The sequence below is a fragment of the Podarcis raffonei genome, chromosome 7, assembly GCF_027172205.1.
Source record: "Podarcis raffonei isolate rPodRaf1 chromosome 7, rPodRaf1.pri, whole genome shotgun sequence".
In the NCBI taxonomy this organism is placed as follows: Eukaryota; Metazoa; Chordata; class Lepidosauria; order Squamata; family Lacertidae; genus Podarcis; species Podarcis raffonei.
The window spans coordinates 39075251-39100810 of record NC_070608.1 but is presented as its reverse complement, the minus strand read 5'-3'; the positions used below and the strand labels follow the sequence as shown (position 1 = coordinate 39100810).

Below are 25560 nucleotides of genomic sequence, written 5' to 3'. Positions count from 1 at the left end.
GCCACCCAAACAGGTGGTGAAAAACCATAGTTTTATTTTTGACCTCAGGTCTAAGAAATCAGCAACTCTACATGTAAAAAGAGCTGGTCATTAAGAGTTCACAAGAACTAATACCACTATAAATTTGTAAAGATTAGCTTTACATCTTCAGGTAGGCAGCATACTACAGAGCATCTTTGTTCATTTATAGAATATAAAAATGAAACTAAACAGTAAGTTCAAATCAACCATTAAGGAATTTCTCTAGAACTAAATACAATATAATAAAGCACATGCTTCAAGACTGCACATTAAACTGGATAGAGCAATGCAAGTTTCAAAAACATAAAAAGTTTGATTATCTAATAGGAGGTATGTGTGTGTTACAAATAATCAGATTTTTAAATGAAGAATTGAGGGCCACTGAAAAAATGGTTTATGCAGTCTAGTCACCCACACAAATTATAGTTTATTATGAGAGTATAAAGCAAAACTATTTGATCTAACACACCAAAATGGTTAAAAAGGAATGTACTATTAAATATGAATTTTATTATACAAGGGGGAAAAAATCAGCTGGATATGCCAAATGCAGAGATATACAACTCTTTGTTCACGAAGTTAAGAAAAAAGCAGTTACCCAAATGTCATTGATAAAAGTTTAATGTAGACTTGCTTATAAAAATGGGGTGGGGGCGAGGGTATCGAAATTACACCATACAATTGAGCTTCCTGGCTCTACAGACTATTAACTACAGGATGGCTGTGTCAAAATCCAAAATTTAACTTCAGAGATGTCTGCATGAAAGGAAAAGGAAAGCGAAAAACTTTTGCAGGAATCTAAATGCTTGACCTAGTTCTTAAAGCTAATTATAAAATCCTCTTTCATACTGGTCCAGATTTCAAGAATTTCATCTTCTAGCAGAACTGTCAAAATAAAAGAAATATTTATGAGTTATATGCATATAATATCACCTGTGAGAGAAAGCAAATGAAGATCCTACATTTTGTTCACATTCTTAACAAGCATGGTAGCAGAACTTTCATTCACCCATTTCCACCCCCAAAGTGTCAACACTGATCAGCAGAAAGTACATGAAAAACCTAATTGCTAGGGTGTTATATGTGAAAAAAACTCTACAGATTGTGCTGATGTTCAAATGGTGTGTGTGTCACTTCCACCCATCTAACTTGAAAAGTTAAGCTAGTAAAAAATACAGGGGGGGGGGGGAAGCATAAAACATGGGGTATGTTTTCCCAATCCATATGAAATCCCACCAAAGCAGTGCAACTCACTTCTGAGTGAACAAACTTGAGATGCAGCTTCAAACTTACTTGAGAGTAAGTCCTACTGAAACCAATGGGACTTCTCAGTAAACATGTATAAGATCAGACTCTCATTTCTAGCTTTCTGATGTTCTCTCTACCTGGGTGCCTCTTTACCTCTCAAGCAGAGGTAGGTGGCCCCGTTTAGGGAAGTTTTTAATGTTTGATGCTGTATTGTTTTTAATATTCTATTCTATTCTATTCTATTCTATTCTATTCTATTCTATTCTATTCTATTTATTTATTTATTTAGCTAGCTAGCTAGCTAGCTAGCTAGCTAGCTAGCTAGCTAGCAATTCAATGTTGCCCAGGGCACGGGATGATTTCTGGGTTAATATAGGCCCCCTTGTACAGTCCTACCCCACCTGGTGGCCATTTTATTACAGATTTCAGCATTCCTTTTCCAATAGAGGCCAGTGAGGCCACTGAGACCATATGACTGGGCAATGGATTGGCATCTCAAGCCTCTCTCTTTTTACGTCTAGGCTGCAACACTGTTAACTCAGAAATGAAGACACATACCCAGAATGAGACAAACACAGTTCTTTCAAAAACCAGGTAATATAACAGAAATTGTTACATAAACAAAACAAACAAGACTTTTTTTTTTACCTTCCATCTGTTTCCACATTCATTACACACAACAAATGTTGTCATAGGTTCATCAGCACTTCGAGTTTGAACCTAAAAGGGGAGAAAAGAACTCCAAGCATAAACTGACTAATATTATGCTACACAATTTGTTTATGCATTACTGTTTCTGCATATTTATTTGGAAACAAGACTCACTGTGTTCAATAGGGCTCACTTTCTGTATGTGTGTTAAGACCACAGTCCAATTCTCATTTTTAACCCAATATTTACCAGTGAGTAAAGACTAAGAGGGTGGAATAGAGGGACAATCTCCATCTTCAACTTCTTTGCCCGTCTCTTTTCTCACCCACTCCATTTGTCATTCTCTTCTTCTACTCAGTGCCCTAATTTATAATTTCCCACCCTCTATTCATCTTTTGATAGCTGGAAGCAGATGGCACTGTTTTCTTGCAGAAGATCCTTTTGAGTGACACATCTTATTTGCCCCAATGTGGGTGGAGAAGGAGTAAGGAGCTAAAGGGCCACCGAAAGAACAAGAAGCAAAAACGGTATGCTGTAGTATACCCCAGCCTTGGGTAGAGATGGGAAGGCCTGAAAAAAAAATGGGAAAATGGGCGGGGGGACGGACACACCATTTTTTCTGGTTTTTTTCCAAAGCCCTTTTTTTCTGGAAAAATTGAAAAAAATAGTTTGATATAGTTTGAATATTCCACACACTTTCTCCACCTTTGGTCCCCACCATGCACTCAGCTCTCACCTCTGGCTCCTAAAAGCTGCCAGCATGAAACAGTAGCCACATCCCGGGAATGGCTTTGACTGGCCGGCTAAACCAGGTGAGGGTAGCCAATGGGTCTCAAACCCTTGGTGAGTTAGGGATTTCCCCTGCATGCATGACAGGCTCCGGCAGATTGAGCAGAGGAGACCAATAGTGGGTCCAATGGTCGAGAAGATGGTTTCTGTATGTGCTATCATCCTGGAAAGGTAGCTCATCAAGGAGAAGGAAAATTCTGATCCTAAACCTCCACTGCCTCATGCGATATCTTCAGGAGAAGAAAGGGCTATGGAGTAAACCCTACACAAATCAAGAGTGCAGTCTCTAAGATGGTTGGATGGCACCTAGTATGCCTCCTTCCTGTAACTCCTGCAGCCAAGCTGGTGCCAAATGTATTGCTCTGCCTTCCTTTGGACCAAATCAGTGAGGCTGCAAGAGGTGTCTTCTTGTCTGGACCAGGACCTCCATATACACTGACCAAGCTTGTGCCCTGGAGAGGTCACTTTGGTGCTATCAATGCTGTGGTTTGACCTCACCCCCGGAGATGCACTCAACAAATAATTGATGCAAAAAATTATGGAAGTCTGGCCAATGGTGAGAACTGAAAGGAAGTGCAGTCTAACAACATCTGCACAATATGTCCTAGCCTTGTTTTAGAGGGACCAACAATTTTCAAGCAGCTTTTGAGAGCAAAGGAGGTGAATGGGTAAGGGGAAGATGAAAAGGCCTAATGCATAGCGAGCAACTAATGCACAATGAGCGTCTCTACCTAAAATAATACCTTCTTGCTTACCTTGACTGATTTCTACTTCCCTCAACTACTTGATGTATTCAGCTACCCACCCAGAAACTAGCCCCAAGGATTCTACTATTCATATGCCATTTGAATGTGAACAGCACTTCATACTCCAAGGCCCAGGCAGCTCCACATATCCATAATATGTCGACCATTTATACTTAAAAAATTAAGTAAACCAGTTCCAGTAAAACTGAATCACCAGACAACAGACACTCTGAGTCACACATTTCTACAAAAAATAATAATGAAATCCTGATAGCAGATCATGAGGAATCTTAGCTGCTTCTACTATTTAACTATTTCAATAAGATAAAAAAAAAATAATAATTTGTAAGGATAACAAAAGTACCACTTGTAAACACATATACATTTATGGCTACAACCAAAATATCTAGATTTACTGCTGTTACTCCAAAACAATTGGATGCTCTCAAGTCCATTCAAACTTTGGCCACCATACACTCATGTTGTTATTTACCCAAGTACACACACAGCCTCCACTGTCTAACCACAATTGGCACTGCTTTCACTGCTCAGATATGGAATCTTTCATAAGCAAGTCCTGTTGATGGTGAATGTGGTGAGGTTATGAAGGCTAAATATTGGAGAATATCACTTGCCATACCTGGGTGTAAGTACAATTCTTCTTTTTACATTTGCCACATGTAAAGAGATCGGTCGGAGTTCCTCCTGTTTTAGCCATTTGATGCTCTCTTATGGCTTCTTTGGTAAGATTTTTTCTCATCTCTTTCAGTTCATCACTTGCCATCTCCTGTGGTAAGGGTACACAGAGAGATGATGAAATAGGCTTTAAAATATTTTTATTGTACTTACAACTTTCAAATACAAATTAAAGGTTACTTATTGTGTAGTGTGTGGTATCCAACAGTGTCTGTCTGCTGATGGAAGGAATCTGCCATAAGAAAGGAGGGAGGTAATTTTTGGCTCCCTGTGCCCCATCTGGAGTGCTCAGCTCCATGACAATTATCCTATATGTTACACAAGATCACAAGACTCCATTTTGCCTCCCATGTTTTGGGGGCACCAATATGCAGTTGCTAGGACTGATAGTGTATAATTTTGGAATGGTGCCATTGTTATGCAGATGACATCCAACCTCATTCTTCATCTTTAAAAAATCCATAAAGAGACATGGTACATCTGAGAAGGGCTTAGCTACTGTTAGAGGGTGGATTAGGGGGGACAGATTTAAGGTGAATCCAGACTGCACACAGGTAGTTGCTAGTGGATCTTACTACTTCAGGGAGGATTTAAGCCATTTGGAGAGAACTAAAAACATACTTTTACATTAATGTTTTCCGGAAGATAAGCTACACATAAAAGACAATGTTCCTTTGCTTACTCAATCCCAATATACAGAAAGTATAGCTAAGGTTTTGCATTCAAACAGCACTGTTTGCTGTTAACATTTTTAGTACATCAAAGCATTTTGTTTCCAAAATATCCAGCTCTTAGCTGAATGGAATTACACTCAAATCTTAACCATGAAAGTCAAAGAATGAGCCACTTACCTCTGCTGTCATTTTAGCAAACCTGTCAGGAGGTATATTCCCACATAGAACATTTTTCCTTAGATTAGGATTCTTAGTGTCCTTAAGATTTGCTATCCTGCTGCGTACCCTATTTTTGTATTTCATGTCTGTATTTTTTAGTTCTTGAAATATAGGTGCTTATGAGTTAAGGACAACACTTAGGAATAGCACAACACTGCACTCCATTCTTTTATGAACATTTCACCTAAACTAGCCCTACATCTACATCTGTTCCTTTCTTTGAACTGACAAGAGCTTCTTAAAAATACAATACTGGCCTGCTGAGACTGAAGATGAATTTTAGAACACATAGCGAATATAATCTTAGTCCAGGAATGTAATCTTAGCACAGCAAAGTTTACCACAAATCTGCAGATACTATGCAAAGGTTCGAAGGATGCTTCTGTACAGCTGCTTCACGGAAATGAATGAAATTTGAAGAAGGCGAGTGCTTGGCAAACTGCACCCTTTACGAAGTCACGACTATGGAATGCCCTGCCTGGAACCTAATTGATGTTATTTCGAACCAGGCAAAATCCTTTCTGATCTCTCATACCTTTTAAGGTTTTTAACATCAATTGTTTTAAATTTCTTGATTTAATTCTGCATTCCATTAGTTTTTTATGTGTCACTATTCTCTTGTTTGCTGCTTGATAATCGGCTTTAGCAGCATTTTATAATTGCTTAATGTTTGTATATTTGTTTTTGCACATCTTATAATGCTTTTAATGTATCTATTTTTCCTTTTGCCGGTGCCTAGAGAACACATGCCATTTGGCATTTAATAAGTATAATATATAAGATTTCATTTTAATATGTTCATTTTTTATGCCGTGTTATGTTCAGGCTTTATATAACACTTTGTAAAATTAAAAAGGAGAGGTCATTGTTCCAGCAGGCTTTTACTCAATAATATAAAAACTGACACAAGAGTTGGCTAACGTAGTTAACTATATTGCCTTCTGTATTCAAGGTGGTTCATAAAAAGAATTAAAAGTCTCAATTAACAATAAAGACAATCACAAACAATTAGAGGCGCCTGTGGAGCACAAAAGTCACAAAATATTTTAGAAGGAAGCTAAGAGTTAGCATCAGCCTAGTGAACCAAAATAGATGGTAAAAAACTGATTGGACAGATAAGGATATCTTCTTCAATCTGAGAACCCAGCTCTTCCTCATCAGCACCAATAGCAATATAATCATCTGAAAGAGAAAGTGAGTTGTATGACTATTAATATGTATTAAAACATTTATTCATCACATTTCTCTATCACCCTTTATCAAAATTTATTCTAGAACACTTAATGTGATTCTTTTGTCCCATCTTTGTGCCTACTGTCTAACACAGTAAGTGCAGCAAGAGATGCTTTGTGATGCTGCATTCACATCAGCCATTTTATGAACTCTTATTTGAGTTAATGAACAACTCTCGGGTTGTTAATTGGAACTGGTGACTTCTTAATTTTAAATTTAGCAACCTCTACACCTCTCTAGGTCCTCAGATGCTCTCCCTCCAAAAAGCAGTTCATACATGCTCATCTGTCCAATATCCTCGAGTGAAAACAAAATTTATTCAGATTCTCTTTAAACTTCCCCACTAGAAAACATTTCACTCCTTTGTTGTCAAGTGTTTGAGCAGCCTTCCTTAATAGGATCCTGCTGATAATATATTTTCTTGTGCAACACTTCCATTAGAAACAGTCCTTCTGTAGCTGAATATAACTTCAGCTTGTGAAGAGAAGCTTTGGATCAACTATGAGATCAGTCTGCAGAAGAGCATGAGTGGAGGGGGACTTTCCCACCCCTCCTTGCCCTGCCAACCCCAACAGCCTATCCCCAAAAAGCCTCCAGCTCTGAGAAGATGCCTCTGCCTGCTCTTGTGTGATTTCTCCCTTTTCCTCTCAGTCTCCTCCATCATAGCCCAACCTATTAATAAAAATTCCCAGGTGGTTTCAGGAGGTTCTGGAGTCTGGCAGGGAGAGGCAAGAAAATTACTCTTTCCCCATCTCCTTTCTGTGGGTGGATCTCTAGACCCAACTCATAAAACTTCAGAATTAAGCATTCCTAACACAGGGTGAAACCACAGCAATCAAAGAAGGCTCTCAGAGAAGAATACAGTATTATAAGAATACAGGCTTGTCACAGAGCATTACTTGCTTCCAATGGACATATATGCTAGGGGTTAGTTATATTCATCTATCAAAAAACTACTTCACCACTCACACTGCAAAATAGCCTTACAACTACAATTGCAAGTAACACTAGAGAGAAAATGTCAAGCAGGATGACCTGCAAAGGTGGTAAAACAATCCTTACCTCCTGTTTTGAGAGCCGCCGCTAACATTTCTCGGCATTTCATCCGTACAGAATCTGATGTGCTTGGAGCTCGAGGAAAGGAGGTAATAAATGATTCTGAGGAAGCATTAGCTTCTTCTTTCTTACTGCTTGAGTTGCTGCTGCAACTGCTAAACAAAGAATAATATTTTTTTTAATATAGTTTCGTTGTATTTCTGCAATGTAACTGGTCATTGGTCAGTTTCTCTTTCTCTCTTTATTTAAGTATTTTTATTGATTAAAGCTGTTTTCATTATATGCCAAAAATATAAAGAGAAAAAAGAGGAAAGGGGGAACATATTAAATATTAAAATGTAAATAGTAATAACAAAGGAAATAATAAAAACCATCACTGTACAGAGTTGCATCTAAAATATGAAACAGAGGTTGGGGCATAGCTAAGTACAGATACCAATAAAATAAAATAAAAATGCAGTATTACATAAAGCAATTATTAAGGCAGTTTCATTACCGATCACCCTTCAGCACTAATTATATGCAAGCCAAAATATTAGAAATGGCTTACATATTTTTATACTCTAATCTGAATAGAAATAAGAGGTGGCATTTGAGACAGTTTCACAGAAAATATTATTTTTTAAGGCCTCAATCAACCTTGTTAAAAGTTAAGTAATGGCTGTGTTTTGACTTATCATGAATGAGCAGTATGCTAGTATACTCACTTTCGCTCCTCTCCTCCCTGGCACAAGCAACTAACACAAGCCTTGGCTTAGCATCAGTTTAAATCATTGCTCATGGTTTGTTTCTCTCCAAAGCACAACTTGAAGGCAAATGTCAATTTGGGCGTCCCAATCACTAGTATTGGTTCAGATGCCATGGTAGGCCAAGGCTTATGGTTTGTTGATCCTGCTCATGCTAGAAGAGGAGTGCAGCAGGAGTGCTTCAGCAGCAACTGGTTATTTACCATGTCACCTGTGTTAAGTCACAAATAAAAATGAAAGACAGTACTACCTAACATCTGAGATGTTCTAGTTTGACCTACTGAAAAGAAAATGACACCAAACAAACATACAAATTATAGCTGACATAACTGCAAAGAACATTGCTAGACTCCACTGCACTCACACAAGTAGCAGAAAAGTGACTAGATGTATTCATTTTGGAATTTATGCTGTTTTAAATTATAGAACAAGACAAAATCTACATTATTAGCTGTGTTCCAATACAAACTCCCATAGTTCTCATAGTTGCTGTGTCAAATATCAAGATATTATATTGTGTAATTCTAATGCAAGAAGTAAACTAAGGTATAAACAGGGTAGGGTCTGTGGCAGCCCTTACCTACCTGGTGCTCTCTAAATGTTATGGGCTACATCACCCATCAGTGCCAACCAGCATGGCCACACTAGCTAGGGCTGATGCAAACTGGAGGACATCAGTTTGGTGAAGAATGGCCTATAGGCAGTTCATAACCTTTGCTATATGGCACAGGGTTTTTGCTTTCCCTAGTATTAAATGCATCTGCAAAATACATGGGAAAACAAATCCCCCTCTCACAATGAATTTCTGTTATTTGAGACTCCCAGAAAGCATTGTTAAACCTCAAGATGGCCCCCTTTCTGGAGCAAACAGGCAGAGTAAACACCTTGAATTGCTTTTCCACGGGAAGGCTTGCTTTACTCCCTCAGACCAGAGAAAACACTACCCCTCCACTCCTTACTAGAATATAAACTATACTCTTGAGTGACAATAAAACTACAATAAAAAAGGTAAAGAACAAAAGGGGGGCATTGGAAACTTCCCAAGAGGCACTCTCCACCACTCTCATATGTGTAGTGAGGCAGAACCCCTGAAAAGTTCCATGTACTGGTCCTGAAAGAAAGAGAAGGGTAGAATGCCCTTTGGGAGTCCCAGAAAAGAGCAAGTCCCGGTAAGAAAATTTCTGTTTTCTCTTCTGATTCCTGGAGGGCATTCCTCAACCCTGGGGTGTAACAGTGTGATAGTATTTCAGGATGATTTTTCTTGCAGACCAGCACCTTACTGTACTATGACTTTTTGCACAACCCCGCCTATGAAAGACTATCTGCAAATTGTTGTTGTTGTTTATTCGTGTCCGACTCTTCGTGACCCCATGGACCAGAGCACACCAGGCACTTCTGTCTTCCACTGCCTCACGCAGTTTGGTCAAACTCATGTTTGTAGCTTCGAGAACACTGTCCAACCATCTCGTCCTCTGTCGCCCCCTTCTCCTTGTGCCCTCCATCTTTCCCAACACCAGGGTCTTTTCCAGGGAGTCTTCTCTTCTCATGAGGCGGCCAAAGTATTGGAGCCTCAGCTTCACGATCTGTCCTTCCAGTGAGCACTCAGGGCTAATTTCCTTAAGAATGGATGCGTTTGATCTTCTTGCAGTCCATGGGACTCTCAAGAGTCTCCTCCAGCACCATAATTCAAAAGCATCAATTCTTCGGCAATCAGCCTTCTTGATGGTCCAGCTCTCACTTCCATACATCACTACTGGGAAAACCATCGCTTTAACTATACGGACCTTTGTTGGCAAGGTGATGTCTCTGCTTTTTAAGATGCTGTCTAGGTTTGCCATCGCCTTTCTCCCAAGGAGCAGGCGTCTTTTAATTTCGTGACTGCTGTCACCATCTGCAGTGATCATGGAGCCCAAGAAAGTAAAATCTCTCACTGCCTCCATTTCTTCCCCTTCTATTTGCCAGAAGGTGATGGGCCCAGTGGCCATGATCTTCGTTTTTTTGATGTTGAGCTTCAGACCATATTTTGCGCTCTCCTCTTTCACCCCCATTAAAAGGTTCTTTAATTCCTCCTCACTTTCTGCCATCAAGGTTGTGTCTTCTGCATATCTGAGGTTGTTGATATTTCTTCCAGCGATCTTAATTCCGGCTTGGGATTCATCCAGCCCAGCCTTTCGCATGATGAATTCTGCATATAAGTTAAATAAGCAGGGAGACAATATACAGCCTTGCCGTACTCCTTTCCCAATTTTGAACCAATCAGTTATTCCATATCCAGTTCTAACTGTAGCTTCTTGTCCCACATAGAGATTTCTCAGGAGACAGATGAGGTGATCAGGCACTCCCATTTCTTTAAGAACTTGCCATAGTTGGCTGTGGTTGACACAGTCAAAGGCTTTTGCATAGTCAATGAAGCAAACGTAGATGTCTTTCTGGAACTCTCTAGCTTTCTCCATAATCCAGCGCCTGTTTGCGATTTGGTCTCTGGTTCCTCTGCCTCTTCTAAATCCAGCTTGCACTTCTGGGAGTTCTCGGTCCACATACTGCTTGAGCCTTCCTTGTAGAATTTTAAGCATAACCTTGCTAGCGTGTGAAATGAGTGCAATTGTGTGGTAGTTGGAGCATTCTTTGGCACTGCCCGTCTTTGGGATTGGGATGTAGACTGATCTTCTCCAATCCTCTGGCCACCGCTGAGTTTTCCAAACTTGCTGGCATATTGAGTGTAGCACCTTAACAGCATCATCTTTTAAAATTTTAAATAGTTCAGCTGGAATACCATCACTTCCTTGTTATTTGCAGTGCTTTCTAAGGCCCATTTGACTTCACTCTCCAGTATGTCTGGCTCAAGGTCAGCAACCACACTACCTGGGGTGTACGAGCCATCCATTTCTTTCTGGTACAATTCCTCTGTGTATTCTTGCCACCTCTTCTTGATGTCTTCTGCTTCTGTTAGGTCCTTACCTCTTTTGTCCTTTATTATGGTAATCTTTGTACAAAATGTTCCTTTCATATCTCCAATTTTCTTGAACAGATCTCTGGTTCTTCCCATTCTGTTGTTTTCCTCTATTTCTTTGCATTGCTCGTTTAAGAAGGCCTTCTTGTCTCTCCTTGCTATTTTTTGGAAATCTGCATTCAATTTCCTGTATCTTTCACTATCTCCCTCGCATTTTGCTTGCCTTCTCTCCCCCGCTATTTGTAAGGCCTCGTTGGACAGCCACTTTGCTTTCTCGCATTTCCTTTTCATTGGGATGGTTTTCGTTGCTGCATCTTGTATAATGTTGCGAGCCTCCATCCATAGTTCTTCAGGCACTCTGTCCAGCAAATCTAAATCCTTAAACCTGTTCCTCACTTCCACTGTGTATTCATAAGGGATTTGACTTAGATTGTATCTTACCGGCCCAGTGGTTTTTCCTACTTTCTTCAGTTTAAGCTTGAATTTTGCTATAAGAAGCTGATGATCTGAGCCACAGTCAGCTCCAGGTCTTTTTTTTGCTGACTGTATAGAGCTTCTCCATCTTTGGCTGCAGAGAATATAATCAATCTGATTTCGATGCTGCCCATCTGGTGATGTCCATGTGTAGAGTTGTCCCTTGTGTTGTTGGAAAAGAGTGTTTGTGATGACCAGCTTGTTCTCTTGGCAAAACTCTATTAGCCTTTGCCCTGCTTCGTTTTGAACTCCAAGGCCAAACTTGCCAGTTGTTCCTTTTATCTCTTGACTCCCTACTTTAGCATTCCAATCCCCTATAATGAGAAGAACATCCTTCTTTGGTGTCATTTCTATAAGGTGTTGTAAGTCTTCATAGAATTGGTCAATTTCAGTTTCTTCAGCACCAGTGGTTGGTGCATAAACTTGGATTACTGTGATGTTAAAAGGTCTGCCTTGGATTCGTATCGAGATCATTCTATCATTTTTGAGATTGCATCCCAGTACAGCTTTCGCCACTCTTTTGTTGACTATGAGGGCCACTCTATTTCTTTTACGGGATTCTTGCCCACAGTAGTAGATGTGATGGTCATCCGAACTGAATTCGCCCATTCCCGTCCATTTTAGTTCACTGATGCCCAGGATGTCAATATTTATTCTTGCCATCTCATTTTTGACCACATCCAACTTACCTAGGTTCGTGGTTCTTACATTCCAGGTTCCTATGCAATATTTTTCTTTACAGCATTGGACTTTCCTTTCGCTTCCAGGCATATCCGCAACTGAGCGTCCTTTCGGCTTTGGCCCAGCCGCTTCATCAGCTCTGAATCTACTTGTACTTGTCCTCCGGTCTTCCTCAGTAGCATGTTGGACGCCTTCCGACCTGAGGGGCTCATCTTCCAGCGTCATAAATTTTATATGCCTTTTGTCTTTGTCCATGGAGTTTTCTTGGCAGGGATACTGGAGTGGCTTGCCGGTTCCTGCTCCAGGTGGATCACGTTTGGTCAAAACTCTCCACTATGACCTGTCCATCTTGGGTGGCCCTGCACGGCATAGCTCATAGCTTCTCTGAGTTATTCAAGCCCCTTCGCCACGGCAAGGCAGTGATCCATGTCTGCAAATACATATCTTATAATGCTTTCTAAATGTATTATAGTTGTCTTACAGATATTTTTAATGAGAAAATTACCCTGGAATGTTGCTAATGCAGACACCCTCACCAAGAGTGCACTGTGAAAGTGGAAAGTTCCAAGGATGAACTTCTGAATTGTGACATGGCCTCTCTAATGCATGTGTCTAAACCTGCCCTGGAGCTGGGTCTATTTCCCCTGTCTTTTGTAAGGGAATTTGACATTAGACTAGGCATAAGAAGCTCTGTCTGAGACAGATGGATAAGCCCATTTGATTGCCTAGGAGACCTTCACTCAGTTCATAAATCTGGGGAGAAGATCCCTTCCCAGTGAGATCAGAAAAGGAGTGGTGAGGTACTCACCCACTCTATTTCACATCGCCTGTCTCTCTGGTGCCAAAAACATGCTGTGCAGGATGGGCTCTTCCAGGCCTTACCATTTCATCTCACTTGGCACTGCTTGGTTGTGAGGCATAGTGCTGATAGGCTCATCTTCCAGGCAATTGAGTGTCTGACTGAGTGGTCATGCTTTGTCCCCTACCTGCCTGATATGAAAGTGGAGGGAGTCAGGACAAACATGAACACCTGCTGTGGCACCATGGTGCCATTTCCTGTAGCTGCAGCATTCTCAGCAGCTGTGGCAGAACTGTGGCTCATTGGTGACACTACTTCCTGCAGTAAAAGTTCCTCTGGAAACCACCAACCTAGCAATGTGCTCCCTATGACCATATGGTTTCCAGAGCTCCCTGTCTAGTACATGCAAGTCAAAGATGGGAAGGTGGAAAGGGGATGCAAGAACTTGAGAAACCAAAAATGTATAAAGGTTGGGTTTTTAGGAGCTCTAACTTAACCCAACCACTCTGCTCACTAGGAGGCAAGGCAGTCCATTTCCTTGAATAAGCACAGAAGATGCTGACCCTGACCAACTGCTTCTTTTCTACCACCAACACCAAAGATGGAAGACATACCTTTCTTCTCTTGCTTCAGGACTGTTTTGTGATGAAGAAGCTGCTTCTTTTTTCTTTTCTTCAGAATCCTTATCATTTGCTGGTCCATCTGAAATATATATTTATAAATATATTATCTCAATAATTCATTCAATTACCCTACAAGCTAAGTCACCTAAAGCACAGAAAGCGAGGTTCCAAAATAAAGAAATAGTAGGTAGTTTAATAAACTGTCTATATCAGTAAAGTACTTTCTTGTAAGAGCAAGTATGCACTTTATTGGATGGCCCACAAATGTCAAAACCTCAAATCACTGTGAAGGTTTATCAATGCTAATCTATGGGTGCTGCTATTCCTGCAGTAATGGGGTGGAGGGCACAGAGAGGATCAATGACATTCATATAATATAATGACCTAACCCAAGACAGAACAAGAATATGAAGAGAATGAAGACTCTCTGAGACAAGGCTGTAGTATACAAGCCTATTTCATCAACTCAGAGGAAAAGTGTAATCTTAATCATGTATTTTATATAATCTACATGAACAATTATAGATTTACAGTGTAAATGAAGCATGAAAATATCTTCTATATCTAGACTATTTTAAAGATGCTGAATGGTCATATTTTATATACTCTTAATTTGTGTTCTACAATTTTAGTGAGAAACTTATATTTTTATTGATATAACCAATGTGTTATATATATATCTTGCAAATAATATAAGAAATTTGCCTGCTCTTAATTGTTTTCACATTCCTCAATGTATGTATTTATTTTTGGAATAACTGCTTTTTACAAACTATCCACTATTGGTTTCTACAAAACAGTCTGATGTGCAACTATACATCAATCTATATCTATATCTAGAAATAGATATAGATCTATAATAGTGTTATTTTCCTATTGTGCAATCTTTCCAAATCGTCCAATGAAAACCTCACTGATACTGTAGAGCATTCTCAATAACACCCAGCCTCCACATTCCACCCACAACCATGCCCCCCACCCAGAACAACCAATTTGTTGCCAGGTTGTTTGTATTGCTTGCCCCATTGTAGTGGAAATATCTGTCCTCTACTAAAAAGACAAAAGGAAGTTCAAAATGAAGGGAGGGTTCATGTATCAGAGTTAGTTGGTTTTGCAAGAACGACAGAAACAGACAGAAATCTATTATTCTGTATATTAATCTGGAAGTTGTAGAAGGGGGAAAAGCATAGTTATACCTAATAACTTCTTCCATGACTTAATGAGAGATTTTGCTAAGGATGTAACTTCTTCATCTGTGCTTTGCTTGCGTATTGCATTCACTGACATTCCAATTCTTGTAGACTGAAACCAAGCACAAGTATCAACATTTAAAAGCAGGTATTTATATAATGATATTTAGAACCACTACAAAGATTTCAAATACAATTGAGAAAATACAAAACTGCATGAAGTCATCAGATATTGGGCAAAAACAGCAAATGATTTCCGAAGTAATTTAGTAATTTAATTTTTTTTTAAGCCACAGCCAAATATTCTATTTTTTCTATTTAAGAATTCTCCACATATACAAGAACTGGCATTAAAGTACTGTTTGCAGTGTTGAGATCCAAGGGAGGTTAGCTAATATTCTTGCCTCTAGGGCTTTCACCCTCTCTCTCTTTAATTAAGATCCTCTTCAACAACTACCTGGTTAATTAACAAGCATGCCTTTAAGAGAAGCAGAATTGCATGTTTTGCACTCCTTGCTGCTAGCCTTCAAGGAAAATTATTTTAAGAGAATCTGGTTTACTGCAAGGAGAAAGCCTTGATGGAAGCTGAGTTTTATCTGAAATTGTTTTTTAAATTGTTTTCTAATTGTCAGAAACTGCTGGTTTTAGATTGTATATACATCCCTGTTGAATATGGAGATAGTTTTAAGTATTATGGAGGCAGGTTGATCATAAGTAACTTGACAATACGGTTCTAGAACAGAATCTGTTATAAGGCAATACATTAGGCAAGTGCTTTGAGTACACCTAGCTCAAACATATCCTGTCAGATACCTTCTAAGCTAAAACTGTTAAGTGTGATTTCTAAACTTAGCAAAGGTTTATAGATCTAGATGATTTATAGATTTTTATAACTACTTGAGCCAAAGTCTTCACACTAAGAGTTATGAACTCATAAGCAAATCTTTTTCCTTCAAAGAAAATACACACACCGAATATGGATAAAGTCCCTCTTCAGTGCAAAATTAGAAACAATATCTTTCTTTTCAAGGACCTCAAACTATGGGATAAATAGTTTAACAATCCACTTTTAAGTCTTATCAATGAATACTTTTTATGCTACTATACTTTTACATAACAACTGAATATATATTTTTTAATCCAATATGACTTCTGTAACAATAACTTCCAGGTTTAATGTGAGCATGGCTAGATGACTGAACGATACAAGTTACAAATAAACTTTCATTATAATTTTCAAAAAATATATTTTCTCCACTTATAACTGCTTGCCTTAACTGATCTGAAAACCATGGGATTGGAAAAAGAAAAAAAAAAACCTAAGGACTACCAAGATTTATCTCTTGTGGTTTTGTTTTTTAATCACATTTTATTAATCAGCTTCACTTATACAGTACTCCAGTCAAGCAGTGTTAAAAGAGTACTACTGCCATCTACAGTTCAGAGAGAGGGAGGGAGGGAGGGAGGGAGGGAGGGAGGATGAAAATTGAACAAACTAGGCATAATGTGCATTTGCTACCAAAAAAATTATTTTTGTTTAATCATATTTTCAGACTGCAACTCTTATTAAATTGGTTCCATTTTAATCCTATTCCAACTCTAAAAGCAAGTTCAAGCATAAACAAAGTTCAGCACCAAATAAAGTAAAAATTAAGTCTAGTAATGGTGAGCTTGCATATATGTAGTATAGTACAGGTCTCCTTATACATGTTTTTAAAAGCCTCTTGTCTGTTTGCCTCTGGCAAGAAAGAATTGCCTCCAATGCAGCAGGAAAGGTTTTTGCAAGTTTGTCCCAGGCTGGTGAAAGCTAAATAAAGAAAATTCACGTCCTGAATTTCTATCGTAAGATGTGATAATATGCTTGCCATACATGTTTATCAGGGGAATTTGGAATGCATGTACAGTGGTACCTCGGGTTACATATGCTTCAGGTTACAGACTCTGCTAACCCAGAAACAGTACCTCGGGTTAAGAACTTTGCTTCAGGATGAGAACAGAAATCGTGCGGTGGTGGTGCAGCAGCAGCAAGAGACCCCATTAGCTAAAGTCGTGCTTCAGGTTAAGAACAGTTTCAGGATAAGAACGGACCTCCGGAACGAATTAAGTACGTACCCAGAGGTACCACTGTATATTGATGTTCAGCTTTCTACTTAAAGAGTAACATTTCTGATACCCAGGGATAATCAGTCATAGAGATTCAAGTACCTTTTATATGCAATAAATATGCAGCAGCAAAGTAATTCCACTAACGTGCATGTACACTCCCTTCTACAGGAACACATTCCCTTCCATAGGAAGAACAATCTAAAGTGACTACAGAACAGGGATGGAAAACCTCTGACCTTCAGGCCAAACTAGGCCCAAACCAGGCCTCCCCATTTGATCTGTGAGGCCGTTTTGGGGAAGACATACCCATGCAGCCTCCACCTGACATCATACATGATGTCAGATGCAGGGAAAGTAAGGGCAGGGCTTCAAAGGAAAATTTGTTTCCATATGTTTATGGTATAAAATGTATATAAGAGATACTGCAACATTGGAAAGACATACCTGTAATAACTCCAGAGTCATGGGCATATTCTTAAGTTCTTTGAGTAAGTCAAGAGCCCCAGCCTGTAAAATATATTGTAAAAAGATTCAGTATGCATATTCTCATATACTTAAAAGAATATTTACTATGAAACACAGCAGTTTTATTCAACGCTAGTTCCACAATATGAAAACATAATAAACCTAAACACTGATAGATCAGCCTAGATATTTATTTAACAAGCATCTAGGAGCAAGTGATGGTTTCTCCAAACTTTAATCTGACTAGTCAATCTTGAGTTGGAGGCACACTTTTTTGTGAGGCAAGCAGTTGTTGGGATGCTTGTTAAATAACTACACCTTCCACCAAATCCTGCACAGAATTAGGGTCATTGCTGTACCTCTAGGTTGTAGTTAATTACAAAACCCACTTAAGCAAAACTTTAACTTGGCATTCCCAAGACAAATACAATTTAGCTTGTGATTAATTGTTCCACTAAATTTTCACCAGTTTTAATGATATAGTTATTGTTTATTCCAAATTTTATTAAGTGCTAAAACATTAATTTACTTTCAAAATGAGTAGGAGGTGAGAAAATATATTTTACTAAAGCAGTCATATTAATATTAGATTCTAGCTATATTTAATATAGTTAGTAATTTTAAATTAATATTTTGAAATTAACTGCAGGCCAATCCCTCAAGAGTACTGAAATGAGATTTTAAGAACACAGCACAGTAAGATCAGGTTTTTTCATTATATGGTACAATTTGCACCTAAACCAGATGGGCTCAACAAATGGAAGTTCCACTTTTACGTCAATTAATTTGGGCTCTCAAGCCAAAAGCAACAGTTATCTATATTACCACAGATTAAAAGCAGTTATGATTAGCAAAGTACAGTTATGATTGCTATTCACTTTACTGTACTATACTAACCTCTCTGCTACTAGCTTACTTCTCTTTAGAAACCTTATAAAGAGATTCAATATTCACCTTCTAAAGAGAAAGGCCACTAAAAGTAAGTAAAAGGTATGTAATAAAGAAGTGCCAGGCTCCTGACAAAACAGAGACATCCTAGCAACTGAGGTCTCGAATGAAAGTATAATAGAGCCATGGGGAATCACCAACAGAGACTCCCCCATCAGTGAGCAAGCAGGGATACAAGGGATCAGGTAGTCCTTAGGATATCCCGGACTCACGTTGTTAAGGGCCTTGTAACCTTAAACCTGGGTGGGTAACATATGGGCAGCCAGTGCAAGCTTTTAAGCACTCTTGTTATGTGCTGAAAGTAGTCTGTCCCCATCAACAGTCTAGATACAGCATTCTGCACCAGCTAGAGCTTCCAAACCATGGACAAGCATAGTCCTACCATGCAGAGCATATTGCAACAATCAGGTATTGATGTTATTAACACCCTTGTCAGGTTGTTCCTGTTCAAGAACAGTAATAGTTGGCGCAGCCGCCATAGCCAGTAAAAGGGGTTCCTAATCACTAAGGCTACACAAGTCACAAAAGACAAAGACAGGCCCAAACCTATATTATTTCAGGGGAAAGTAATCTCATCCAAAACTGGAAAATAGTCAGTATCTCAGACATAGGAACCATCCACCCACAGTACTTTTGTCTTCCAATGATTTAAGCTCAGTTCAATGGGGCTTACTCCCAGGTAAATAGGTACAAATCCATCTAAAACTCGATTTTTTAAAGGTTCTTTAAAAAGGTACCCCCCCCTTTCTCAGCATATTAGAATGTGTGCAACTAAACATAATCAAATATTTGAAGTTTTAATCCATCTGTTTACAACTGTGAAAACAAATTTGTCCAAAAATAAATACTATCATTTCTAGTAAAATAACTTATTTAATCTAACAAATAAATGACACCATTAAAATGCAATCAAAGAAAGTAACCCTCCAAATAAGACTCTATGAATCTTAAGCCTACACCAAATAAAACAAATTAGAGCTATAGCTTATTGCCTATGATATTTGTAATAATTTACATACAAAACTTAGCATAATACAACTAAATTAGCTCCAGAATGGGCAGAGTGTATTATCTTCCATTGTAATTGTGGAATCTACCCGTATTAGATGATGTAAGAGGCAGAAATCACTCCACCTGTTTCAGTCAAAAACTTGGAAGAGTTGTTTACTGACTTCTAGCCATACAAGCCTGATGGTAGCTTTGTCCTCTCCTGTATTCAACATGTGTTTATGATACTATGGAAATGCCTTTCACTAAGGGATCTCAAAAACTGTAAAATAATGTAAATAAAAATGTGTAATGTGCAATGTAAATAAAGCCTGTGTTGAATAAACGGCAGGAGTTTTCACTGTTCAACCTGACCTACTATCTTCTGAAATACCACTTGAAAGATTGTGTAAGGGAATGTTACTTGCAGTAACATGACAAACAAACTAAAAAGTGTGCATGAAACTATTATCTTTTACCTTGCTGCTTAAATAAAGATAAATGCAAAGCCATATATTTATTTGCAATAATAATAATATTATTATTATTATTATTTATACCCCACCCATCTGGAAACTTAGTGCAAGAAGCAGTACTGCGATTAAGGAAATATATACCCTGTCTTTCACTTTGGGGGATCATTATGTGAAAAATGAAAACAATTCCAAAGCAATGTTACAAATACTCAATAGATCAATCACAAATTCATCACTGCAGGCCAGCAGCCAAAATCCTTTTTCTCCAAATGCCTTGGTAAGTTCCTAGAAAGGGCATGTAAACAGGGAATATGGTACCCCTTCATTTTTGGAGGGGAAAAAGTGCGTCCTATGGGGCGAAAAATACGGTAATTCCAAAAGACAGGTCACACCAATGAGAAAGCCCTATGCTTTCTACCATGCTTTCTACCAGATAAGCTTTTGTGGTGGTGGTAGTGTATATAAGGACTCAATACATGAGCTAAGCACACTTGGGGACTGGGCTCATATTTGTCTATGAAATACCTTCCTAGACTTATTTGAGACCAAGCTCTGTTGAACTCAGAACTTAGTAAACATTCAGAGAACTAGACAATAAGATGGTCTTAAGTTAAAAGAAAATTCAAAGGCAGAATAGATTTTTTTCCTCTAAAATCAACAGAATCTAAAATTTCAACCAGAAACCAGAAGGATTTGCATCTGAGAAAACTTTTTAAAAAATTGTAGCTTTATGCCACAGTCCCAAACGTACTAATAATCAAATTCCAGTGAATAGTGTGGGCCTTACTCCTATGCTAAATTAAGATGGGGATGCAATAACCAAAACATTTTACACAAGTAGCACTCCACTGTGGCCAATCAACATGGAAAACACGCTCACTTTTAAATAAGACCGCTTGAAATAAAATGCTTAAGTCAGTCATGACTAATTTAAGTCCCATTCATTTCAGTGGTTCTGTTCTAAACCTGACCTAAAGGTAAAGGTAAAGGGACCCCTGACCATTAGGTCTAGTCGCGGACGACTCTGGGGTTGCGGTGCTCATCTCGCTTTACTGGCTGAGGGAGCCGGCATGCAGTATAAGAACTGCAGTATTCGCTAGACAAATATTTATAAGAAGGTTTTAGGAACAACAATATTATTTGTATAAGAAATAAATTTGTCATAAAACTATCATAGGCGAAAATAGTTCAAAATTATTTTTAGAATAAGTCTTTATAGATTAGGTTCCATATTCAAGGATTTAAGAAGTATGGGGCTACAGCTAGATATAAATTTGTACAAATGATTTGTAACTTCAATCCTATACATGTCTACTCAAACGCATGTCTCAGAGAGCTAAATGCGGCTTACTCCCAAATACGTGAGCATAGGATTGCAGCTGAATGCACATGGAAAGTTGTTTAACACATACTGGCTCCATACCTTATAAGAGGAAAAGCTACTGCTTACCTTTTTTCTCTAATCTTACTCAACTGTTCTCGATTTTTGAAAATCCATATGTGCAAAATTACCTCTGCCAACTTGCACCTATTCATTACACAATAAGGTAATTTGTTACACTGGTTATACTACAGAACAAGCATTGATAGTCAGAAATATAACTTGCAAGGTTTAGTTTAACACAAGTATACAGTTCATGCTGATATGATTTTTTTTAAAGGAATAGTATTTTAATACACACTGGGCCTGAACAAGTTGAATCTGTAGGTGTGAGATGTGTGGGTCAGCAGCAAGAAACTCCCATTGTGAGGCTTGGAAGAATACAAGAGGCCAGGGTATCCAACCCCAAATCCATAAGAATCGTAACACATGACTGTTCCTACAACATCACTGTGCACTCACTTAACAAGTTAAAATAACTTTCTTTCAGTGAATGTGGCATACATAATCAGTCACAAAGCCTTTAACACAGCCCTGTATCAAGCATTAAGTAGCGTTCCGAAGGCATAATTCACCAAGCAGAGAAAAATATATGAAGCTGACATCTAAAATATACCATCTGAATCAAAAGTATTATCAAAGATAGTCAAATAAATCAATGTTTCTTAATAGTTCTACACTGAATCCATATTTAGAATAAAGCTATAGAAGAATTTCTGGAATGGTTACAGATAAAATTAATTTTACTTAGTAGCACAGAGGCACATTTAGATGTAAGGCTTACCAAGTTATTCCTTATGAAGACTAGCAAGGCTTAGGTTTTACAGTAAAACTCATTTTATATACTTACATTTTTAATCGAACACATTTTTAGCCCCACTCGCTACTATAGGAAACATGACACTCCAGGGTTACCATTTGCAGAAAAAATATACAACTCTCTCAAAGAATCTTCACCAAGCCTAGTGAGGCTTATCTTCTCTGAATATGACCAGCCAAAAAAATATTAAAATACATGTGCACTCAAGAATACTGTGATATTCCAAGGAGATGCTATAATTTTAATATTTGTTTGAGGAAGGCATAGATCACTTTCAGTGATGATGGAATGCCTCCCCCCTGAATTCACATGACATTATTATTATGAAATTAGCTGGGAACTTTTACCTGTTTCACTTAACTTTTATGGACAACTGCTCCAGTTCCAATTTTTAAGAGTGAGAATCATGTTGATGGAAATTTCATTTTAAAATGACAAATGTAAGGTCAAGTTTGTTGAACACACTTTGAGTGACACATCTTCATGAACTGACTTGTATGCAGAAATGTTTAAAAGTGAAAATAAAACCTAGTTTAATATTCGGGTGGAATCCTGTCATTTATTTATGGTTTTATCTCACTGCCTATTTAAACAAAGGACTGAAGCTTCCCCACCGCCTCCACAACCACACTCAAGGGCAGCGAGGTATAAACACGTGGCATGATATCTAGCAAACATTTCCAAAAAGATGCTGAAACTTACAAGACACGTAAGCCAGTTAAAACCAATGCAGACTAGCAATTATTGTCCCATTGGAAAATGGAATCAAAGGTGGAGACAGATACCCAGAAAACATATACCTATTGGGGAGGTGGCATGTTAACATATTTGCTCCCCCAGCACCTCCTCCTGCATCAAGGCCAGGACTGTTAGAGGCAGTTGCAGCTGGCCAGTGAATCATATTCTGAGTCTATGATCTAGTTGAGATTTCTGCATTGCAGGGGGTTGGACTAGATGACCCTGCCAACTCTACGATTCTATGAGCAAGTCCTGCGCCGTGTGGGAATAACCTCTGGTTGCTTCAATAGTCAGTTCCAGAACAGCATTTGATGGGACACCAGAGAGCAAGCAGGGGAAACCGATACACCTTTGACCTGCTGTAGTAACTATTGTAGCCTTGCCTGCTTTGCTGTGCTTCGAATATACTGCAAGCTGCCTGGAGAATTCAGGTGAGTAAGCAGAGTATAAATACTCGTATGATAAATATACTGTGTATGGATGAATGAATGAATCAACAAACAAACAAACGAATGAGACTCATAACATATTTTTGCGTCCTTTCTTCTCAGATCTGTGAAAAGAGAAAGAGTTCACCCTTCTGACAACCAGCACCATATTTTTAAGCAAGTACAGTATACCATGGCTACCAGCCTTGACAAGAATATCGGGCAGCCTCCGGCGAAGCGGTCGTGCCACAATACACCACAGGCAAGGGCTTCACTTCGTGGGTCCCTGGACTGCCGGTTCTTTGGAGGGCAAGGATTCGGTTGCTCCCCAAGGAAACGTCGCCCGTGAAAGTGCCTTGTTTTGACGTACAGTGTCGTCACCAGTCGAGAGAGCCCCCCAGAGGAACGGCTCCATCTGCCACACTGGCACGAGGGCGAAGCGAGGTGCTTCCTTCCTCTCCCCCACCCACATTCCGAAAGGTGACAGTTGAGGCCTCACAAAAGAGGATCCGCGCGCGAAATAAGCCGCCCCTCAGGAAAGAAAAAAGAAAAAGGCGGGCGCCCAGCTGAGCGCGAGGCGCAGCTGATTGGTCGAGCGGACGTTCAAGCCGAGCGCGCGAGGGGCTCGGTGGAACACCCCCCCCCCGCTCGCTCGCGTTCTCTCACACACATACACACACCGGCACTCGGTCCCTCCCGGCTCATCTCCTCACCGCGTTCTTTTTCTGCACCATCTTGTCCATCTTCTTCGCGATGCGAATGATCTCATCCTCGGCGCTCATGGCGACTGCCCGCGGCGCCTACGCTCCACGATGCGGGTGATGGGGAGCAAAGTTCAGCAGCCACCGCCGCCGCGAATGCCTAACGCTGCCGCTGTTGCTGCTCCGCAGTGACTCCGGCGCCAGCAAAGATGGAGCCGCCAACCCACAGCCCGGGCCGCTCACAGCACATAAACCGGCCTGACCCAGAAGCGACAGCTCGGCAGCCGCGGCGCCAGGCTGCGCTCATCAAGCCGAGGCAAAGAGAGCCAGGCGGTGCTCGCGAAAGCCGAAAACATCGATGGAGGGGAGGGGAAGGTGGAGCTTCACCGAAGCTCAAAAGCTGCGCCCGCCCAGCGGAAATAGAGGGACGCTGCGGGGCGGCTGCTGCTGCGCTTGGAAGAAAATGTCGCTTCTCCATCAGAGTTGGGAGCAGGAGAGACTGTCTGAGGAGGAACTGCAGGAGAAGCAGATTTAAAGCACACACCACCCCAAGAATCTCGGGAGCTGCAGTTTGCTAATGGCGCTGGGAATTGTAGCTCGGCGAGGAGGAAACTACAGTTCCCATTGCTTTTATTTTTGGGGTGTGTGGGGGAGGAATGCCTTTCAGATGTAAAACTGTATGGTGTGTACGCATCCCTTGCCTTATGAGTTGCCCTAATGGTGCTTGTCCTCTGAGCATGTCCTTGGTCCAGGAATTTGTTTCCATTGACAGTCCTGTCACATAAGAAGCAACGTACTCTTCCTTTCCAGCCAGGGACGCGGGTGGCACTGTGGGTAAAACCTCAGCGCCTAGGACTTGCTGATCGCATGGTCGGTGGTTCGAATCCCCGCAGCGGGGTGCGCTCCCGTCGTTCGGTCCCAGCGCCTGCCAGCCTAGCAGTTCGAAAGCACCTCCGGGTGCAAGTAGATAAATAGGGACCGCTTACTGGTGGGAAGGTAAACGGCGTTCCGTGTGCTGCGCTGGCTCGCCAGATGCAGCTTGTCACGCTGGCCACGTGACCCGGAAGTGTCTGCGGACAGCGCTGGCTCCCGGCCTATAGAGTGAGATGGGCGCACAACCCTAGAGTCTGGCAAGACTAGCCCGTACGGGCAGGGGTACCTTTACCTTTACCTTTAATGGTGCTTGATGGGGGGGGGGGTCTTACCCAGGTATAAGGCCCAGAGGGTGGGTGGCCTGTAAGCGGAAAGAGAGCCGGTGTGGGATGCGGGAAGGTTTCTTCAGCTCAAAGTCGATTTTTTGATATATATCGCCCCCCGCCATTTACTGGATATCGTACCTTTATGTCTAGCCTTGCAGCATTTTCTAACTACTGCAGGGATTTCCTATCGTCAGTTAAAAATTATGCTATGCTGTTCAGCATGTGCTGCCTAAGCATGCAGAACACCATAGCAAAGGCTTTCCGGGCAGTGAATAAGAGTTGTTCTTAGACCAAGACAATTTGTTACAAGTAGCCTATGCTCTGGTGACTTAGCAATTGGATTATTGCTGCAGAGTACAGCTGCCAGGTTGTTAACTTTGGGGCAGCCAAATGGGATCATTTAGCACCAGTAGCACCAGTATCTTAAAAGGTCCAATTTAAGCTGATGCTTGTTTTATAAAGTCCTGAATGACTTGGGGCCAAAATACTTGCAGGAACCTTTCTACCAATAGTTA

The 25560-nt window shown here is 40.1% G+C and overlaps 1 protein-coding gene across 5 annotated transcripts; it reads right to left on the bottom strand.

The window, feature by feature from the left end:
- Positions 1-17: 17 nt before the first annotated feature.
- TCEA1 (transcription elongation factor A1) lies at positions 18-24216 on the bottom strand. 5 transcript variants are annotated; one of them, XM_053396151.1, is made up of 11 exons: positions 23859-24208; positions 21229-21306; positions 17347-17409; positions 14803-14908; positions 13598-13685; positions 7340-7488; positions 6170-6226; positions 5003-5157; positions 4096-4242; positions 1918-1989; positions 18-906 (listed from the first exon to the last, which is right to left on the bottom strand). In XM_053396151.1, exons 3-11 carry the CDS (start codon positions 17371-17373, stop codon positions 898-900), a joined length of 810 nt encoding a protein of 269 aa, XP_053252126.1. In that variant the 5' UTR covers positions 17374-17409; positions 21229-21306; positions 23859-24208; the 3' UTR covers positions 18-897. The 5 variants fall into 5 exon arrangements, with proteins under 5 accessions (XP_053252126.1, XP_053252127.1, XP_053252128.1 ...); XM_053396152.1 differs by lacking the exon at positions 23859-24208 and adding an exon at positions 23421-23673; XM_053396153.1 differs by lacking the exon at positions 23859-24208 and adding an exon at positions 23516-23673.
- Positions 24217-25560: the final 1344 nt, after the last annotated feature.

Excerpts from the sequence above, each read along its gene's own strand:
- TCEA1 (XM_053396149.1), bottom strand. The coding sequence starts at position 23,927 with ATGAGCGCCGAGGATGAGATCATTCGCATCGCGAAGAAGATGGACAAG. Across the intron at positions 17,410-23,858 it reads TGGTGCAGAAAAAGAACGCG|GCTGGGGCTCTTGACTTACT; the intron begins GTGAGGAGATGA and ends TATATTTTACAG. Across the intron at positions 1,990-4,095 it reads AGAATTGTACTTACACCCAG|GTTCAAACTCGAAGTGCTGA; the intron begins GTATGGCAAGTG and ends CTCCCCTTTTAG.